The 16,612-nt window shown below is 42.2% G+C and overlaps 1 protein-coding gene across 3 annotated transcripts in view; it reads right to left on the bottom strand.

The window, feature by feature from the left end:
- The window catches only part of SNCAIP (synuclein alpha interacting protein), a 147,776-nt gene that overhangs the window by 11,709 nt on the left and 119,455 nt on the right, over window positions 1-16,612 (bottom strand). For all 3 annotated transcript variants that reach the window (XM_060146214.1, XM_060146212.1, XM_060146213.1), the window contains 4 exons: window positions 12,923-13,048; window positions 7,800-7,969; window positions 2,717-2,809; window positions 1,013-2,081 (listed from right to left, as the gene is read on the bottom strand). In XM_060146214.1, coding sequence (XP_060002197.1) covers window positions 1,013-2,081; window positions 2,717-2,809; window positions 7,800-7,969; window positions 12,923-13,048 — 1,458 coding nt within the window. The remainder of the gene's footprint in view (window positions 1-1,012; window positions 2,082-2,716; window positions 2,810-7,799; window positions 7,970-12,922; window positions 13,049-16,612) is intronic.

Below are 16,612 nucleotides of genomic sequence, written 5' to 3'. Positions count from 1 at the left end.
TTGGGGCACCAGTGTGACTTTTCTAGCTGAAGCAAATACATGCTAAAGTCTTTTAATAACAAAGACAACTCGGTGGAAATCAGTGTAATTAAAATGCGTGTTCAGTTAATTCGAGTGACATTCACTAAAACTTGATGTTGGTATTGCAAAGAAGAATTTGCACAGTTCTTAGACCTCACCGGAATGGGATTTCACCTTATGGCAAATAATAAATGATGCGGGTGTGACTCTGGTTAGCAGGAATATTCTGGATCCTTCTATCCCTCAGAGAGTTTCACATTTTGGCTCCTATACCATGTTTTTTTAAGGGCATGGCATGCACAGAACATGCAGGAAATGTTGCCTAAAAAGATGATTGTATCTCCTATTCACTGGCTTTAAATCCAGATTATAGTGCACCGTTTTACAACAAATGCAGTTACACAATGTAGTTCATGGCATGCTCTGCTGTCCCCTGCGCGCTGGCAAGCACTTCAGACCACTAGAGCTTCCTTAGGGGCTTGTGTCGTAAAACGCCAACGAGGGGGTCCCTGTGGTGTATTCATTCTAAAGGTCCTTCCAAAGTTGAGTAGTTTAGAAACAGAGTTTCTATTTATGTGCTGTTTAATTGGGCTCGAGAATAAACTATCCAGTCCCGTGAGGAGAACTAAGGCTTCCTGCGGCAGAGTCAGTGCCAAAGAAGGGCCTGATTTCACATCAATTAGTAGTCTAATCTTGTAGAAATGGCTCCCTGTCTATGACTCCTAATTCTCAAGGATCAAAACTACTTAGGGAAATTTAGGGACCAGAATACAATCTCCCGTGATTTGTTTAACCTTTCCCTCTTAGAGTATTTTCAAAATGTACTCTAACATGACATATCTCATTAGAAACACATGAATTTGGCTTTTCATGAATCCTTTGGAATTCTCCTGGGATGCCCTCAAGGTGGCCAAGGGCAACAATCTGTAGTGTTCGGAACAATATAATTAATTTAAAGGAATAAAAAGGATATTCTCCAAATAGCACTCACCGCCTTATTCTTTCCTTTGCTAGCAGAGCTCCCTGGATTTCCCTTACCGTCTGCGGTCTTCCTCCCAAGTGAGGTTAAGGGAAGAGCGGAGGTCTTCAGCTGGTTGGACGCCTGATAGTTATTATTATTGTTCTGGTTGCCACTTAGCGTCTCCATGATGGATCGGAAGGTTCCAAAAGGCCTCTTCAGTTGATCCCCTGGTTCACTGCTTGCGGAGGTCCGCTGGAGGGCTCTGCCCTTATCTCGGTCCTTCTCTCCGTTTAGTTCAAGGCTAGTTTGCTCCATCTGCACCACAGGCTCCTCAAAGGTAACTCTGAGTTTCAAGTTCTGCGACGTTCGGCGCTTGGAAGATGGGGACTTGAGGGCGCTCTTGGGACTCGTGGCCACTTTCTGGGCAGCTGTGCTGTCAGGGCTGGGCTGAGGGAGTTCTCCAGAGGGCTGGTTTGGGGGCGCGGTTCCTGAGCCTGGACTCTGGGATTCCAAGTCTGGCTCGCTGCTCTCTGAGGTGGGGGACGGGCTATGGCCCTCCAGAGATTTGGAGGCCTTGATACTAAAAGGAAACCTGCGTCCTGATGCCAAGCTGTGTTTCTTTATCATCAGGTGTAAGCTTTCTGCGCTGTCCATACTCTCCACGCTTTCCACGACAGGCTGTGGTCTGGGCCTGTCAACCTTTCTCACAGGCGTGCCCTTGGGGTCCTCAGAGTTGTTGGAGTCCGTGTCAGACTCACTCAGTGGCCGCTGCATCAGCTGCTTCAGCCTGGCTAACTTCAGTTCCCTCTTCTCCAGTGGGGTCTTTTTTGAATTTCTAGAAGAAGCCTGAGCATCCTGGAATTCCAAGGACAGCTTTTCCTGGGTGCAGACATTCTCTGAAATATCTTTTCCTAATAACTGGCGTAGGATTTTATCCGAATCTTCGTCTTTAGCTTTGGCCCTAGCCCGGCTGGACACGGACAGGCTTCCAAGAACTTGAATCCCCTCTTGGATTCCTGGTTTGCTTTTGCCTATAGGCTCATCATCTGCATCTGGGGATTTCCACTGGGACTTTCTGGAAGCTGGGGAGGAGGGTGAACTGAAAGAGGATGAAGGACATATGAGATGACTTCCTACTGGGTTAAAATAACTCAGCCACAAATCACCGCATGGCTTAAATGCCACTAATAACTTACAAATCACTAAGACTGAAATAAGAATAATGAATATGTGTTTCAAGCAATCTACAAGCATTCCATGGTGGCAACCAGAACCAGTATAGTATGCCTCATACCTTTTGCTTTGACTACAAAATTTATTCTTTTGTAGTTTTACAAAACTACAATAAATAGTTTTACAAAACTACAATAAACTACTGTTTTATTGTTTATACATTAATTTTGCACAAATTTTCTCAATTAATCCCACCTTCAACAACCTTATGAACCTACATATCTTTATTTCCATTCCATAGATGAAGAAATAAAAGACTCTGAAAGAGTAAGTGACTTGTTTCTAGTCCTGGAAAGAAGAAATGGCACAGCCAGAGATAAATTCAAGTCTTCTGACACTAGGTCCAGTGCCTTTCTCCATGTGGTAGCTCATTTTTATTCCTCTTTATAAGAATAAAATGTTTTCTGTTATCTTCTTAAAAGATATTAAAAGAAAGTCCAAAAGAAGGCTCTCACATTAAAGACAGTTAAGAATTCTAACCACCAACGTTCCTGGTATTACCTGGGAGAAGAAAGGAGAGATTTGCCCTCTGATTTCTGGGCTTCCAGAAGTTGTTGGAGCTGGTTCTGCAGTGTGACACGTTGCATTGTCTGTCTGGGAAAAACAAACCAAAATATATAAGCTCTCTGACACGTTGCTACTATCATAAATGAACAGGTATACATTTTTTTCATGATGATTTTCGATAAGTTGCAATAAATCTAAAAATCTTACAAATGTGCATAATCTTCATCCTTATAATTTAGAAATTTTCCTGAGGATGCAATCAAAAGTACCCCAAAAGATAGTCATTATTCACATGAGTAAAAAAACTACAACCTAAATGATCATCAATAAGACTGAGTAAATAATTTATAGTTATTTCTGTGAAGGCAGCTATTAAGAATGATAATATATTTGAATATCTATGACATAGAAAAAGTTTCCCTAATATATGTGTATATAGGTAGAAAGTATACAGTATGAAGTGTCCTTTAGAAAAGGGAAAATTTGGACACAGACAGACACACACAGCGAGAGCATCACGTGAACATGAAGGCAAAGATTAGGGTGATTCATTCATTTACAAGCCAAAGAATGCCAAAGATTGGCAGCACACCACCAAAAACTAGGGGGGAGGCACAGAACAGATTCTCCCTCACAGCCCTCAGAAGGAACCAACCCTGTCAACACCTTGATTCCAGACTTCTAGCCTCCAGAACTGTGAGAAAACAAATTTCTGTTGTTTAAGCCAGGCAGTTTGTGGTACTTTGTTACAGCAGCCCTAGCAGACTAGTATACTAGACATATGCTCACATATTTTTATATATTCATATTTCACATGCTCATCTATTATACTTAAAAGTTGATGAGTCCTTTCTGAGGGCTTTTTTAGAATCTAGAGAATAGAGTCCTTTCTTTCTCCATTCATACTTGTGATTTCTGCCTCCAAATAGTTTTCTTGACTGTGTCATAATTCACTCTGACACCTAAGAACCCTATAAAAGGAGTTTAACCTCCTTTTAATCTTTCTTCATCTGTTTTAACCCCTCACTAAATGTTTTTCTAAAAAACTTGACATGCAGTTCCAAATTTCAAAGTGGGAAAAGTAGAGTGCTCTTACGTATTTTTATTTTGTATGCATTCTTGAGACTAGGGTCAGCGAACTACAGACTATAGACTATGGGCCAAATCCAGCCCATCACCTGTTTTTGTAAATAAAGTTTTATTGAAACAGAGCCATACACATTCATTTACATATTATCGAGTGCTGATTTCACGCTACAAAAGCAGAGTTGAGTAATTATGACACAGAACATGTGGTGCACAAGCCTAAAATATTTACTATCTGACTCTTTAGGGAAAAGATTGCTGGCTCCTCCTTTAGACAATTAAGTTTTCAGTATGTGAGTCACAGAATGAGTGAGAAAAATGAGATCACAGACTTCTTAGGTCTTAGGGATGAAATGTTAGGACTAAGACTGACCACTTCTGAGAAAAGGAGAGTATTGGGGGCTGATGGAAGGTTATTATCCAAATCTGTTCTCACGGAATTAAATTTAGGCAGCCGACAGCTGTTGAGTATGTGCAGTGACATTTGGCAAGGAGAAGACTGGGCTTCCTCAAGCCAGTATCTAAGACCCGGCAGTCCTTTTAAGAACACTTGTAACTCATTTGTTTAGTTCCTCATCCCTGCTCACGAAAGCTGCTACCAGTTTTGATGCTAAGTGTATTAATTTTCTACTTCTGTTAACAAATTATTACATCCTTAGTGATTTAAAACAACACATGTGTATCTTACAGTTCTGTAGGTCGGAAGACCAGAATGGGTCTCTCCAGATTAAAATCGAGGTATCCAGTCTGCATTCCTTTCTGGAGGCTCTAGGATGAAAGTCTATGTCCTGCTTACTCAAATCAGGCGCAGAATCGGTTCCTTGCAGTTGTAGGACTGAGGTCTCTGTTTTCTTGCTGACTGTCAGTTGAGGGTCATTGCGAGCTCCTAGAGGTTACTGCACTTCTTGGCTCACAGCCCCTTCCTCCCTCATCAAAGTCTGCAAGAGCAGATTGAGTCCTTCTCACACTTTGAGTCTCTCTGATCTCCTTTTCTGCCTTCTCTTTACTGTTACTCATGTGATGAGATTGGACCAACCCCAATAATCCAGGGTGACCTGAACTCCATCTGCAACCTTAATTCCCTTTTTGTCATGTAAGGTAACATATTCATACCTTCCAGGGATTAGGATGTGACAGACATCTTTGGGGGACAGTTTGCGGCGGGGGGTGGGGGGCGGGTACCACACGAATACTGCAGAGTGCGGTAAATACTGCTTACTCCTCTAAAATCAGAATCAGTTTTCCTTTTTCCAAGTTCTGTAATAATTAATGTGTTTTCTAAACAGATTTCACTTTCTGTAACCTACGGCTTTTGACGTGTTTTCTTAACTTTAATGCACATTCTGATAATACGCTTCTATGTCCAGAGTAAATCGAGTGTTACCATACATTGTTTTCTCTTTATTGAAAAAATACCAAGTTATTTCATTGTTTTTACCCAACATGGAAAGAGTTGGCTAGCTTTGTTTAACTTAGTTTTTTTCTGATGGCTAAATTAATACAATTACTTTAAAAATTCACACCATTTAGAAAGAGTGAGTAACATTTTGGAGTGTGTCATACCAGCTTGGGGCGGCAGGGAGAGCGGGGTGGGGGGAGAGAGAGGGATTTCTTAGAAATGAGATTATACTGCACACTGTATTTTGTAATTTTCTTTTTTTACTTAAGGAAAGTAAAATGCACTGTGTGTGTGTGTGTGTGTGTGTGTGTGTGTGTGTGTGTGTGTGTGACTTCATTTTAACTTGATTACTTTTATAAAGACCCTATCTCCAAATAAGCTCACATTCCGAGGTACTAGGGGTTAGGACCCCAACACATCATTTTATGCGGCCACAATTCAACCCATAATACCTACGCCTGTAGATCAGGATCTCTAAGAGAGCTGAAGGTTGCCATTTCTAAATAATAGCTATGTTTATTAACTCCAAACGGTTGGTAAAAATATTCTAGTAGGAAAAGGCACTCAAGACTGTCTCCCACTCAACAATTTTGGGCTGAAAAACTAGTGTTTTCCGTCCTTCGTCCTGCACCTTTTGATGTTATTGATGCCCTAGAACCTGAAGGGTACAGTGTACTGAGGATAGACTAAGTGAATTTCTCTGTTCATTTCTAGTTTTGCCAACCTCACTGAGACGCAGAGTAAGTACACGATTAGGGTCTACAACATAACTTGTCATATTTCATCTTGTCATTGGCCTAACTACAACTGTCTACAGCATTCAGTTTGGAGACAGCGGAAGAACTGCTGTCTATTAGCATACATGTGTGTTTTATCCCAGGATCATCAACACAGAGAGCAGCCAAGACCCTGACCTTGAAGAGTTCTACCAATAAAACAGATACTATAACTCATGAAAGCTTCTCCGACTCTGTGGTAAGGGACAGTGGAAGGTTTTGTGATCTTTTCTCTGAGTACAAACCTTAAGAAAAAACATTCCATTGGACCATTTTAAAGTTCCTCTTGGTGGATATGTCCATATACTACTGGGGGGAGTGTCCACCGGTACAACAGTTCTGGAGGACAGTGGCGAGATCTATCCACATTTTAAATACATATGCACTTTGTTCTGACAATTCCCCTTCTAGGAACTTTTCAGAAACACCAGTACATGTACATAAAGACGTGTACAAGTATGTTCGCTGTAGCAAGATAACTTACTGAGTTACGAATCTGTGTGCATTTTCCCCAGACGTTCAGGCTCGCTTAGCTCACCTGCCCCGGGGGAATCTTGTGTAATTGGGCAGAGGATCCTTGGAGGGAAAGGAACCGTTCTAATTTTTAAGTTTAAATTTTATTTTTTTTTCCTAGTAAAAGCCTAAATTCATTAAAGAGAGTATTCTAGGTACTGGCAGGGGGAGAAGCAGTGGAGTACAGAGACTCTTACCTCTAAGGCAAGAGGATAGAAGCAGAGAGAGAAAACAATTCCCCGAGCTTAGCGAGGAACCAGAGGATCTCAGGACTTGTCATATTGTTGCATGAATTACACTTCTAATCAGTTAAGACCTCCTACCAACCACAGGTCTTTTTTCACAAGGAAAGAAAAAAAAATACTTTTTATAATTTTAAAATAAAACTTCATTTTTTTCCTTAAAATTTAATTTTTAAGGTTTGTCCTCCTAATCTGTCACCATTACTTTGAGGACTATTTTTGATGTTCAATGATTCCCTTCCTAGTATGGCAGCTGTCACTTGGCTGATGTGTTTTCCAAGGGCTGACCTTGGTCCCCTCAGACGAGCATCAGCTCCTTAATCCTCCAACCTGCTGGAGACCCCTCAGATGGCCTCTCCTCTGGTCCTCCTTTCTTCAAGCATATCATGGCAGCCTTCCAGAAATGCTTCCCTGGCATCTAGGTATGCAGTGTGTACCAGCTGAATCATCTCATCAAAAAAGAACTGATTTTAGCTAGACCAAGAGTGTTTTAAGTAACATCACACTAAGTTTACATTCCGAGGATTTTAAATTCTGAGGATTCATGAATCGTCTGCTTAATTTTTATAATAAATTTGCCAGTGATATTTACCAGGTGACCTGTCTGTAATTTCCCAAATATACATTTTTTCTTTTTGAGAAAACTGAGAAACTGGCCCATCTCTAGCCCTTCTCTCTCTCTCTTGCTTTTGATGATTTGCTAGACTGTTAAGGACAGAAGTTTGGGATGATGCCCACGTGTGCTTTCCGCACCTGCCACGTCATCTGACCCTGAGATGTGAGCACAGAGAGAGGCTCCTTTCCCTTGTCCACTGTGGCTTAAGTTCTCCGCTTAGGAAGCTAGCTCTGCATTTTTTTTGTTTAAATATCATTTTGCCTCTGCAGAAATGGCATGAATGCTGGCCATGAGGACTTGGGACGGAGGAAGAAAAGAAGATGAGGAGGATACTAGGGAACTCCTGTAAGAAAAGCAGGAGGGAGCCTTCCAAAGACCTGGCTGAAACCTAAGCACAACGACGAGCAGCCAGACTTGGTTCTCGTGGAACGAACAGGTCACTCACTCCTTCAGCTGCTTGGTTAGCTTCACCACCTGGGAGGCCAGCGACATGCAGGTCTCCACCACCACCAGGTACCGGGAGCACAGGGTGTGTCCGTGGCGCTCAGCGCTCTGGGAAGGCTTTTCCCCCGCGTGGTTCTGCATGGTGACATTTGCTCCATATTCAACCAGGGTCTGTCAGAGAATGCGGAGACATGTGATTATATCAGAACCTCCCTCTAAACGTTATGTATTTATTATTTTTTTGAATTGAAGTACAGCTAATTTACAATATTGCTAGTTTCAGGTGTGCAGCAAAGTGATTCAGTTATATTTATATACATTTTTTTCAGATCTTTTTCATCATAGGTTATTACAAGATACTGAATATAGTTCCCCATGCTATATACAGCAGGTCTTTGTTGTTTATCTATTTGATGTAGTTAGTATCTGTTAACCCCATGCTCCTAATTTATTCCTCCTCCTGCCTCCCTCTCCCCTTTGGTAACCATAAATTTGTTTGCTATGTCTGTGAGTCTGTTTCTGTTTTGTATATAGATTCATTTGTATTATTTTTCACATTCCACATACGAGTGATACCATATAGTAGTTGTCTTTCTCTGTCCGACTTACTTAGTATGATATTCTCTAGGTCCATCCGTAAACATCCGTATTTTTTAATGACTGTAACAGAAGGTTGAATGGAACTTTTCCTGTTGTTCCAAAACCAGTCACCAGAGCCCAGAGCAGGACACGGTTGGGTTGAGGAATACCATCACACACAAAGGACAGCCTCTGGTGAGCTTTCAGTGGTGTCAGATGCCTCGTTTTGGAGCCTACAACGATGCAGCCAACCAATCCCACTACTATCAATCTCACAACAGCCTCGGAAGGAGACTGGGAAGGGGTGGAGGCTCCTTCTTCCTTAGAGTCCTTTCCTCTAGGAGGTGTGCAGGGCAGTGTCTGTGGTGAGAGGCTTTGTCCCTTTCAGTGGGTGGGCCCTTGAAGTTGGGGATGCCCATAAGAAAAAGAAGGAATTTTGTTTACTTTTTCCTATTTACTTGGGCAGTGCACATGATCTGTTGCTGAACCTACCCAATCAGGAATAAAAAGAACAGGAGAGAATTGTCATGTCAGGGCCCACATTCCCACCACGTGCCATGGCAAGGGTATGTCCCATATATTGAGCAGACGTTGTAGAAGGGAGCTTGCTGTGAGCTTGTTATCACCCAATTAAAAAGGAGAGGGTTCTCGGGTGACTTCCCTGGTGGCGCAGTGGTTAAGAATCTGCCTGCCAATGCAGGGGGCATGGGTTCGATTGCCTGGTCCGGGAAGATCCCACATGCTGCAGAGCAACTAAGGCCATGCACCACAACTACGGAGTCTGTGCTCTAGAACTCGCAAGGCACAACTACTGAGTCCACGTGCCCCAACTACTGAAGCCCGCACACCTGGAGCCCATGCTCTGCAACAAAAGAAGCCACCACAATGAGAAGCCTGCGCACCACAATGAAGAGTAGCCCCCGCTCGATGCAACTAGAGAAAGCCCGTGCACAGGAACGAAGACCCAATGCAACCAAAAGAATAAATAAATAAAATAAATTAAAAAGAAAAAAAAGGAGAGGGCTCTTTAGCAACAGGAGGCGGTGGGGTGGAACACAGGTGGAGGGGACTGTATGGCGGAGGAGGATGTGAGGTCGGGGCCAGATCTCCTGTCTCAGGTATCAGTGGGAAGGCTCTAGAGGACCCTCTGAAGTCCCCACCCACCGTGCCCACCAGAGATTCAGCCTCTGAAGGCTTCCCCAGAGGGCATCAGTGGCCAACCATAGTGAGCTAAAGAAGCAAGACAACTTTCAGGGAGATGCCATGACCTCTGGCAGTAAAGCAAAGAGACAGTTGACTTTTTCTCTCCATACCTCCCCTTTGTCCCCAACACCGGAGCCCAGAAGAGAGAGGGGAATAGGAGCTAAGGTGGTGTGTAAAAAACCAGTCATGCCTCCGTCCCGTACCAAGTCCCTCTCACCCTGAGTCTGATCTGGGTTGGGGAGGAGAATGCTTTGAACCAGAAATAAGACTGAGATTTTTAAACTGGTTTGAAGTAAATTTGTTAATAGTCAAACAAAAGCAAAAAGTTAAGGAATCTGGCCAGGGTACCATTAGTAGAGGGGAGAGAGATTTGATGGAGCACGGTTGACATCGTTAATTTTTTTTTTTTTTGTCTGCACCTCAGCTTGTGGGATCTTAGTTCCCTGACCGGGGGCTGAATCTTTGCCCTTGGCAATGAAAGCCCGGAGTCCTAACCATTAGACCGCCGGGGAATTCCCTGACATGGTTAATTAAAAAAAAATCAAAACTCTCTTGTTTTTATGCTGTGATGACAACAGACCCCACAGAAAGCTGTTGCATCCATATTAATCAACTGTCAGAGTCTGCCGTATTTTTTGACGCTATCAAGATCAGTCTGTAGACCTCTGGATTTATTTTAGTAACAGAAAATGTTTTTTCCACAAGAAATACTTGTGATTTTTAAATTCCTAGACTACTTAGACTTAGAAGTCATTAAGGAGCTTCATTTTCCTCTCGGTTTAGGATCACTCACCACAAAAGGTGCTATTAGGCCACTGCCACCCACGTCACAGGGTGTCGCAGAGATCACCTCACCCTGAGCTCTCAGAGACTCAGCATAAACACACTATTATCGCTCCCCTTGACTCTGGCCTCTGCAGTTATCTTTCCAATGTTTTCCATACTCAGTTCCCCTCTTCACTTCATAGAGGTCCTCGCTCACCCCCTTTTCTACTTTCAATCTCTTTGTACCTATTTTTTTTTTATTCTCACACCCAGTGGATAGACCCGCTTCCAAGATTATTCAAGTTTCTACATCCATGGTGTCTAGCGCCAAAAATATCATTTGTGTTAAGTGGAGAGACGAACACTCTGAAAAGACAGACTGCCTCTCCTCACATATTAAGAAGGAAAATAAGTAAGATCTCAAACAGAATTAGTGATATCAGCTGGTTTTCTTTGGGTTGCAGTCATTTACAGGCTGATAAAAACAGTCTACTTCAATACTATTAAATATAGAGTGTTTTGTCACATGGAAAAATGAAGTTTTCAGTCTTCATTTAATTATTTTTCCTCCACAAAAAGTAATGCTACTCCTTTCATCTTTCTGCAGATCCTGGTAAAAATTTAAATTTCTCTCTTTTCTCATCACTCCTTTTACAACTTGGTGTCTTAAATTAGAAGATGCACGCTTTGCCAACAACAGTGGGGAAACTTCCCAGACACTTGAAATATTTCCTATCAGCGTGGCTTTCCACAGAGTGGTTGCATGTGAGGAGACTCTGCAGAGGGCTTTTCGCTGTGACCTCTGCTTTCCGGTTTTATGAATCTCTTGCCTCTTACGTTTACTGCTTTTCCACATCGTCTGAATTCCCTGAGTCCTCTCTACCTTCCCGAGCAAGTTCTCACTTCCCAGTTTTCTCTCTGAGATACAGTCTACCTTGCTCACAGTAGGACCTCAGTAAGTACCCGTTGAGTTTGGAATAAAAGAAACAATACCTAATAAGGCTGAAAAAGAGTGTTGTTTTCTTAGAGTTCTCACATACACATACTTTGAACGGTATAAATCTGGTGAGGTAAAAGTATTTTCTTTAATCATGGCCTTCAGCCATACGTTGTCAATCGCCCTTTCCTACATCTCAGGCAGATGTGGGAACAAATCCATAGATGTTGGGTCATTTTCAATGATGAGAATGGTGTGACTGGTTGGACTCTGGTAATTATGATTTATGTTCATAAATTAAATTCCAGGTCAATTCTAAACTCTGTTTCCAATTCAAAGCTTTTCCTCTCCTCACACTGTCACTCTCCCTCCTTCTCTTCAGCTCTCTTCTCTCTTCGTTTTGTCAGTCAGGGCCTTACATTTTCTAGGTAAAAAAGCCTATCCAGTTTTAAAAAAAATCTTTTTAATTGAAGTATAGCTGATTTACAATGCTGTACTAATCTCTGCTGTACGGCAAAGTGACTCAGTTATACACAGAGACATTTTTTAGTTAATATTCTTTCCCATTATGGTTTATCACAGGATATTGACTATTTCCCTGTGCTATACAGGGGGGTGGGAGAAGGAAGGACTGGGAGTTTGGGATTAGCAGGTGTAAACTATTGTATATAATAAATACCCAGTTTTCACATTCACGTGTGCCCCAAGCTTCTGAGGACTCTCGCAGGGCCTCCCACTATGTGCTGCTAGGATGGCGGCACTGGGTGTGGCTCAGCTTTGTGCAGCTCTGCATTCAGCTGTGGGACGAGAGGACAACCCCTCTTCCTGTAGGAACCCTGTGCTCTCTAAGCAGCCCTCCTGGATGTACCTCCAGGTGGCCTGGGGCAGGGGGAAGGGCCTCCCCACCTCCTGTGGCTCTGCTCCCCAACCTCTCTACATCACTGCACACAAAGGACATGGTAATATTCCCAAGGTATGTTGGGCTAAAAGGATGAGGCCACCGGAGGCTCTTGGGTGGAGCGGCTGGCCAACTGAGGCCCTGCTGAGCCTGCCCATGGGCAGAGGGGACCAATATCGAGGGCCTCCTGTAATCAGTTCTGGGACTTTTTGAATGCTTTGGGGAAGCTCAGTCCTACTACAGAGAACGGGAGAAGAAAACCACACCACTCTCTCTCCTAAGCCTCCTGCTTGCTACTCTGAGGAATTCTTCTCATTCTTTCTTAAAAATTCGGTCCTGTGTTTCAGACATTTGGGAAGGCGAAGTGTGCTAATGACAGCAGGAAGGGCGCACCCTCCATGTGACGGACTCAGCGATGTCAGTCTGGTAGTGGTTTCCTGCTGTCTTGAGAACATGGGGTACTTCATTGTCCTCAGCATTGGGGTTTTAAGGTAATGCTGCAAGGGCAAGAAGTGTCCCCTTCAACATCCTGTGACACTCCAGGGGAAACCCAGACAGCTACTGATGCCAGTGTTTGTGTGCATTTCTGGAAATACAAATGCATCAATTTGACTCCTCATGATCCACTATAAGAGGAAAAGCTGATTTAATCCAGACATTCTCCCAGTGAACAAAATTCCCATGTTTTGTTTTATTACTTGATGCACTCATTTCTCTCTCCAGAGCAGCAGGGCCTGTGTACCTGTATGCACCCGAGGTAGCCATGCTGGGAAGCCACATGAACGGCGCTGTTGCCTTCCTGGTCTACTTCATCCAGTGAGATGCCCTGCTCTTGCATGAACTGAAGAAGCCACAGCAGAATCTTTTCCTATTAAACACAAGGACAGGCTGGAATTAATAGACTGTCACGTAGTGAAGTCTAATATAAGGACAGAGGAAAACAAAACTCCAACATGTGAAGCTTAGATATAGCCAAGCTTACCTTACGAGGAGGACATTTCCATTCAGTATGAACTGAAAATTCTTGCATCTCTGACTAAAGTTAATGAAAGAAGAATGCTCTGAGAATTTGAAGAGCAGAAAGTTATCTCAGAAACGCTCTTGTTTTGCTTACTTATTCTACAGGTGGGAAAACTGATTCACAGAAAGTTTGAGTACCTCCTCAGTCACACAGTGAGACAGTCAACGTTGGAACCAGTCCAGTCTTTTGAGTCCAAGGCAATGTTTTTGTTACTTTGTTATATTATCTGGAGGCTTCAAGAATATTATTGTAAAACCTTGGACTGTTGAGATACCTAGCTTCTACTTTAAGTTTATCATGCTTCAACCATGCCTTCCTAATCCCATACCGTACAATCAATCAGCTTACAAAAAAGAGGCAACATCTTAAGTTGCTAAGTATAAGATAACCACACTGAAATAAAACTGGGACCCTCTTGATTTTTCTGACCAAACGTTGGTGTTTTTTTTGTTTGTTTGTTTTAACAGATAAATCTTTCTCTTCTTCTATGTTAAAGGAAAGGGACCCAAAGCTTTGAACACAACCTTTCAAAAGCAAAGACACAGAACAGTCAGTGTGTGTTGTCATAATCTGTTTGCATTTTACCCACTGAGTCTTTTGTGGTATTTACATGTTACGTTTGGCCTCAGGAGAAAGCACGAGGATGGGAATTCACTGTTTTAAAATAGAAAAATTAAACATAATGTTAAAAAAATATGAGAGTGGTAAAAACAATAGCATGAAGTTTAGTGGGTGGAATTTGACATTTAAAAAGATGATCATGCGTTTGAAATAGCCTTGAACCTCTCCTTAGCCTTTTAAAGGATTTTCTTTTCCAGTTATTTGCTTGGACTGGTCATGAACTTTTATATTTTTCTGGATTAAATTTGCCTTCACCTTCTGAACATGCCAACTAATCTGCTAAAGGAATGCTGGATAAAAATAGCCAGCTCCTTTCATGTTTCTCCCCTCATGTGGGGAACAGCGCACTGTTTATAAAGGCATCAGTGACATCAGGGAGAGACTGAATATTTGTACCACACCTTTTTTACACGAGCAAGCAGGGAGTAACCCCTCTAAAGAGCAAGGAGAGAAAATGTAATCAATACCTACAACCGACCAAGAATGCACCCCGGGAAAGCATGGTGAGTGTTAGCTGCAAAAGCAGACAGATCTTGTAGGAAGTGAAACCCTCCACGTCCCTAGAGAATGAGGTGGAGCAAAGCCTGGAGGCTAGGGTTGGGAGGTAGGAGTACGATAAGATAGGCTGATGTGCTTAATCCTCTTCTTCAGAGGCAAACTTGGAGGAAGCTGGGAGTGACATTTGGACCAGAGCAGGTGATGTTTCGAATGCATAAGGTACAACAACTTCCTTTATTTTTTCTAATTAGGTAGGGAAAAAACCAAAATATTTTTATCTGGAGACAGATGATCGAACCATGTGATCTTAACTCCTGAAAAGATCTGGATGAGTGGGTGTACCTCAAGATCTATGACATGACCAACTGGTTAGAAGTCAATGCCTAAGACACAGAAACATCAAGTGGGCAGGTTGCTGGGCCCCTACTGGTGAAAAGGACAGTGCTGCCATCTTCAATGTCATTGTCAAGTTTGTGGTGACCCCCATGATATTAAATGTTAAAAATGTGAAGTGGCAGAGATTTTAGGGAATGATCCAATTCAATTATTTTACAAATCAGAAAACTGAAGAAGACAACTGGATATTCTCTGATACTCTAGCAGCTTCTCTCTTTAGCAAGTAAAGTTCAGAGGAGTTCAAGATACTCAGAAACGTTTTATATGTACCTTCTTGTCAGGCATACTTTCATGTTTTTCAGACTCGATTAAATATTATAGTGGATATGTCTATTCCACATGCATAGAAAATGCCCTTTATTGTAATTCAGTGTTTCGAATAACTGAATATAACTGAATAACTTATAGTAATGGAGTTATAGGAAATAGAATACTATTCCTAAGACTAGGAATTTTCCCTTTGTAGAAATCTGGGGAGAATCTAGAGACCTGGACTTTGCAGGGGCTTGATGACCTGGGAGAACAGGGCAAGGTCTGTGTGAGGCAGGAGTTGCCTTGGCCCCTGACTCTCCCAGTCAGGTGCAGTCCATACTGTTATGACAACCTGCCTGCTTTTCTTACGATGTCATGGATAATTCTTTCCTATAATTAAGGCTCTTACCCAATTCAACATGCAAGACTTACATAAAGGAAGAATGTTTATCCTATTGTTCAGAACAAGGCACGTCTTTGCCCAGCCCCTCCAATTCAGTTTTGTGTTCTGCAGTGGACAATTTACTTTAATAAGAAGCTATGCAACTGGCCTGTTCACTGAGAAATCGATGGAAATGACAATCTCCCCTACGATACAGTGCACAGAAGCACTGCTCAAAGGGATGGGCTGGCTGTCCACTTAGGATTTCTGAGAGGGACATGGAGATGGCTAGAATCCCTTGGTTTGGGTAAAAGCATGTTTAGCATCCAGTCTCTGAGAAATGCTTTCTGCTTTGATTCGGGAGAACATTCCAGCAGAGATCCACAGTCCTACAATTTAAACAGTGACTTATTTGACAAATATCTAGTAAGGAGAACAGAACAAATACAGCTATTTTCTCCAACTAAGAAGGCCCTTATAAATGCATACATGTTATAGATATATATGCAACGATGCCCACCTCTTCTTTTATCTTTTAGACATTCCGCGGGTTCTCTCCTCTGCCCCCCACCAGTGTGTGCGTGGTGTGTATGTGTGTGTATGTGTGTGTGTGTGTATCAGGAAGATGTTAAAGGAAGAATGTAACTTCAGATCTTCATTTTCCCATAGGCATTGCTTTCAGAGAACATCCAATGCAGTCCCACGGATGGGCTGGCTCTTCAGTATTATTTCTGTTTTACAGAATGCCTCTGCAACTGACGTTCCACACAATCACCCACGCACCCACCTACCCATTCAACTTACATCTAATGACTTGAAACCTACTTCATGCACTCGTTTCCTCTTCTCGAGATTTTCTGCTCTTTTGGTGACCTGTTTTAATGTTGTATTTTGCACGTTCTTATAGGCAATGAAATTTATTTAAAGCGGCAATTAATGCATGTAATTTATGAGATTTGCTGGACAGTCTAATTAAAAATGTAATTGAAAACTATGCCACCGGTTTATTACTGGTATCAATAAAATGTCTACAGTTTTGTTACAGCCATAAGTTCTAAAGGAAGCAGCTTTGTCTGTGATCATAGGTTATCAACTCTAACGTGCCATCAATTATAAGATTCACTCCAGTTTTTGACACGTTCAAATGTAAAAGGATGGCCAGCAATAATCTCATATTGTCATTTACTGTAAGATAAATGTAGAATCTAGAGATAGTAAAATGTGAAAAAAAAATACATCTAAGAATTGATTAAATAGGCTAA

This window comes from Lagenorhynchus albirostris, chromosome 3 (assembly GCF_949774975.1).
Source record: "Lagenorhynchus albirostris chromosome 3, mLagAlb1.1, whole genome shotgun sequence".
Taxonomy (NCBI): Eukaryota; Metazoa; Chordata; class Mammalia; order Artiodactyla; family Delphinidae; genus Lagenorhynchus; species Lagenorhynchus albirostris.
This window is presented reverse-complemented; position numbering and strand designations above follow the sequence as displayed.